Raw genomic sequence first — 5246 nt, forward strand, 5'->3', positions numbered from 1 at the left:
GATCTGTTGCTACACAGTTTTGCCACACATACACACATATATATATATATACATATATACGACGGGCTTCTTTCAGTTTCCGTCTACCAAATCCACTCACAAGGCTTTGGTCGGCCCGAGGCTATAGTAGAAGACACTTGCCCAAGGTGCCACGCAGTGGGACTGAACCCGGAATCATGTGGTTGGTAGGCAAGCTACTTACCACACAGCCACTCCTACGCCTATAACATGCGTTCCCATGCCGAGAATCGAACCCGGGCCGCCTGAGTGAAAACCAGGAATCCTATGTATACAATTATAATATAAAAGGATAATATTGTGTGTCTGTGTGTGTGTGTGTGCACATTTATGACTTATGTACAAGGTTCTTGACGTTCGTATCACTCGAAAATAGTGTTAACAGGGATTGGCGAGAATCCTGACGAGTTGAATAAGAAGGAAACTAGTGACATCTACGTCTGTTGCCGGCTGCCGAAAAGGGCCGCATGTGGGGGTCAGGGTTGCTTCGTAGCATTTCGTCCGCCAGGGTTAACTTTGCCTTTCATCCTTCCAGGGTCGATAAAATAATCACCAGTTGAGCATTGTGGTCGATGCAATCGACTTAATCCCCTCCACTCCTAAAATTGCTGGCCTTGTGCCAATATTTGAAACTAATATTACGAGAAGGCGTCTCTCCTATCTCTCAGCCGACAAAAATAGCAGCTAAATTTCCTTTAATTCATACAATCGTCTCATTAAATAAAGGAAGGCGGCATTAGAGAATATTATCTAATATAAACCACATTTGCTTGAAAAGAAACGAAACGGTTGCGGTTGGGACGCTTCATATAAAAGTTCGATTGGACGCAAACTTGAGAAGTTTTATAGTTAAAGGGAAACAACTGTAAATTCTCAATTATCTCCCCTTGGAAGTCGGGGGTAAAATTACAAATATAATGGTTTGAATGACAGAGAATCGATGATTCTAGTTATATGTACTACCGGATCTCTAATTCCGCTTTCACAAATCCGGGTCTACTGCAATACTGTGTAATATGCAGCATTGATTAAAATTGATTAATTTTTACGCAGTGTATTAAACTATTTTATTCTTTGCATTTTTTATGTAAATCAATGAAGATTACACATACTCTCCTTTAGAATTTTTTTAATATATTTCTAATTAATATTCATGATTATAATAGTTAAATGAATCATGTTCTATACATCTCTTCATTTAATTTTCATCCAATAAACATTATATTCTATTAACTATTTGAATCAATATTATTGTAATGTGTGTCAGTATGTATGCCTAGCATTTTTTTTTTCACATTAAATTTCGATAAAATCGTAATCTACACCATCTGAAGCTTATTTGTAGAAAATTTCATTTGAAAATATCCATTTTTCTGGAAGTTATAAGAAGGGGCACATTTGTGTAGGTATGCCAATACAGGATATATGTCTGCATTGCTGACGCGGCGGTGTAGTAAGAAGTTTGCTTTCCATCAACATTGTTCCGGGTTCAGTCGCACTGCATGGCACCTAGTATCTTCTAGTATAAGCCCCAGGTCGGCCAAAGTCTTGGAAGTGGATTTGGTAAACGGAAAAGGAAAGAAACCTGTCGTCTGCGTGCGTGCGTGTGTATGTCCGGCCACCTCTTAATGACCGATGCTGGTTTGTTAAAGTTTCAGTAAATTCGCGGATCAGCAAAAGCAAAGTGATAGAAAAAGTCCTGCAGTTAATTTGTTCGACGGAACAATACAAGGCGGTGCTCCAGCATGGCCGCAGTTCAGTGGCTGAAATAAGCAAAGGATAAATAGAAACGATGTGTGCAGGAACGCATGTTGCTGTTGTTGACACTCCGTCGCTTACGACGACGACGAGGGTTCCAGTTGATCCGATCAACGGAACAGCCTGCTCGTGAAATTAACGTGCAAGTGGCTGAGCACTCCACAGACATGTGTACCCTTAATGTAGTTCTCGGGGATATTCAGCATGACACAGTGTGACAAGGCTGACCCTTTGAATTACAAGTACAACAGAAACAGGAAGTAAGAGTGAGAGAAAGTTGTGGTGAAAGAGTACAGAAGGGTTCTCCGCCATCCCCTGCCGGAGCCTCGTGGAGCTTTTTAGGTATTTTCGCTCAATAAACACTCACAACGCCCGGTCTGGGAATCGAAACCGCGAGTCCGCTGCCCTAACCACTGGGCCATTGCGCCTCTGTAGGGAACGCATAAAGCGAGAGCAATAACATTATTGTAAATGAAGTAAAAGAGAGAAAAAAAATAGGTTGCTCTGAAGTAGAGAGCAATGCCCATATGTGTTAGAAAGATCGATTGACCTCTTCCGTCCTTGTCAAGGGGAGTGCTAACCGTCTCTCCTTTTTTGCAACACAATAAAATAGTTAAGAAATTGCTATATATACTATAATAAATACTGTAATTATAAACACAAGGTTACCTAATTTGCATAATTTTCATAAATATCGTTGTATTAAATTATTTTTGGTAGATATATGAATGCATTTCTCTATTTTAGATTTTTATTTATATTTTCAATAAGTTTTGTTCATAATTTGCTGTTTGCTGTTTACATGCATTATTTGCATTTAGATTTAGTGAAATTTATCTAGATTTCTTAAACAAATGCAGATAACCCACCCTGTACTTGTTACATAACATCCGGTAGAGTTCCCTGCCTCGTCGACGCTTACCGTTCACAGATTTGGTTGTCTTACTCTCCACTATGTCTGTCGCGAACATCAACGTCAATAATGTTCCTAATGATGTCGATATCTTCGAGTCTGTTGTGATGCAAGAAGAAAGGTTTGCTCTTTTTTTTTTCTTTCTATTTTATCTTTCACGTAATTCAGACACTGGGCTGCGGCCGTGCTGGAGCACAACCTAATCGAAAATCGACTCCACTACTTTTTATTTTTCATAAGTATGGTAACATATTCAACCGGTTTCTTTTTGCCGAACTGCTAGTCATGGAGACGTAAACAAACCAACACCGGTTGTTAAGCCGTGGTGGGGGCACAAACACAATGGCACACACACACACACCAAATCCACTTAACAAGGCTTTGATTGACTTAGGGGCTACAAGAGAAGATACTTCGGGATTGAACCTAAAACCATATGGTTCCGAATCAAGCTTCTTGTAACTATTTTCTCTTCTTCTCTTCCTTTTTTTCTTTTAATTGCCCGAATACAAATAAGATCAACCGCTGCAAAAACGATAATCATACATAATGCCCAGACATATATATAATAAGAGTCGAAATGAAGAAGCATAATTGTCGTTTAATATATTAAAGTTTCATAAGGAACCAAACGAAGAATAAACCATAAACCATCCAAATGTTGCTAATTATGTTGCTAAACATACGAAATTGTAATGATTAGCAACTAAATAATGCCAGAATGGTGTAATTTTTAAAGTTTCTGTTGGATTTAATTTGATATGAGTTTCCCGTGTTAAACTACAACTGTACCTTATGTTAATCTAGTCTTTGCGTAATTACAGATTAGTAAATAAAGAAAATTGGTTTTTTAAATATATATTAGTAAGAAGAATATATTTTAAAATATATTAGTAAGAAGAAAAACTAGTATTTCTGTGTCTATATAGCATATGTAATTATGGTAAAACACTTAATTAATGTAATTAGTTTTCGAGTATTTTTATTTAATTCCTTTGCCCTACATTGTTATTGTTGATTAATCCCACGAATCAAACCTCATTGAGAAGACACAAATGTAGGCTTTCCAGATATGATTATCCCCATCTTTTTGTATATCAGGGACCTATCTGTGCAATGTGTCCTTTTATGAAAGACGATGGGGTTGTATTCATGGGGATTCGGCTGCTATTTCTAACAGATCAATTGCGTAAAAGCTCAGTTCGTCTCTATCCGACCCTTTACATCATAATGATTGTAATAAACGTTTAACCGATTATATATTATTTATTAAACAAAGTATTATTTTAGCATATATAAGGCTGAAAATAATAAAGCACAAACATTCTTTGGACCCATTTCATTTATTAATTCTTTTCATCAAATATTTAAACATGTAACACAAGCACTTCTTCCGCCCTTTGTAATTAATTGTTCGTCATGTATGAAAACCTGGTGTGGTTTATAACGGAGACCTTGCATCACTTCTATTCCTATTTCATGTATTAAATCCTAAGCTTCTTTCCCTTTCATATATTCAAGTATTGACGTCCATAATACAAACAGTTCTTGCATCTCGTCAAAATACTTCTTGCTTCCTAACCACGTGGTTTTGGATCCAGTCCGATTGCGTTGGCACCTTGAGCGAGTATCTTCTACTTCATCACTTGGCCGACAAAAGAATTGTGAGTGGATTTGGTTGACGGAAATTGAAAGACGCTGGTTGTGTATGTATATATATATGTATGTGTGCCACCACATCTTGATATCGAGTGATAGTTGTAAACAAGTATTACTGTTATACGAGCGGTGTCATTCGTTTCCAGTCTTCCTTGAAAACATGTCCAGTTTTATGGTGGTAGGAGGAAGTGAACATAACCTTCTTAGGAAACTAATGAAGGTTGGCGACGAAAAAGCATCCGGACAGTGGACCGGGGTGGGGGAGAAAGGGGTTGGTAATTTCATAAGAATGTGAGAGTGACAGATAGTTGTATATGAGGGTGGTGGTGAAAGTAGTGGGTGCCAAGCAAGGGTGAACCTTGTGGTTGATGGGTGGGGTGATTAGGATGGGGCTGGGAAGAGATAAAGGTGGTGGTGATTAGGTGTCTGGGTGGAGCCTCAAGGTACAAGGTGAGTAGAAGTGAGAGAGTGGGGAATATAATGAATGAGTGCAAAGCCCATCATGTGTGTGTGTCTTTGTGTCCGTGTAACTCACACCCCACACCAGTGTTGGTTTGTTTACATCCCCATAACTTAGTTGTTTGGTAAAAAGAGGCTGATAGAATATATATTCATCATCATCATCATCATCGTTTAACGTCCGCTTTCCATGCTGGCATGGGTTGGACGATTTGACTGAGGACTGGTGAAACCGGATGGCAACACCAGGCTCCAATCTAATTTGGCAGAGTTTCTACAGCTGGATGCCCTTCCTAACGCCAACCACTCCGAGAGTGTAGTGGGTGCTTTTACGTGTCGCCTGCACGAGGGCCAGTCAGGCGGTACTGGCAACGGCCATGCTCAAAATGGTGTCTTTTATGTGCCACCCGCACAAGAGCCAGTCCAGCGGCACTGGCAA

At 39.1% G+C, this 5246-nt stretch overlaps 1 protein-coding gene and 1 non-coding gene across 2 annotated transcripts in view; one reads left to right on the forward strand and one right to left on the reverse strand.

Annotated features, from left to right (window-relative positions):
• Positions 1 to 2263: 2263 nt before the first annotated feature.
• LOC128250193 (U6atac minor spliceosomal RNA) lies at positions 2264 to 2379 on the reverse strand. The gene has a single exon (XR_008266291.1). It is a non-coding gene; the product is annotated as a U6atac minor spliceosomal RNA (small nuclear RNA).
• A 301-nt stretch (positions 2380 to 2680) lies between these two features.
• The window catches only part of LOC106873566 (protein LTO1 homolog), a 9353-nt gene continuing 6787 nt past the window's right edge, over positions 2681 to 5246 (forward strand). Inside the window, exon 1 of the mRNA XM_014920994.2 lies at positions 2681 to 2810. Coding sequence (XP_014776480.1) covers positions 2731 to 2810 — 80 coding nt within the window. The 5' untranslated portion in view covers positions 2681 to 2730. The remainder of the gene's footprint in view (positions 2811 to 5246) is intronic.

This window comes from Octopus bimaculoides, chromosome 19 (assembly GCF_001194135.2).
Source record: "Octopus bimaculoides isolate UCB-OBI-ISO-001 chromosome 19, ASM119413v2, whole genome shotgun sequence".
NCBI lineage: Eukaryota > Metazoa > Mollusca > Cephalopoda > Octopoda > Octopodidae > Octopus > Octopus bimaculoides.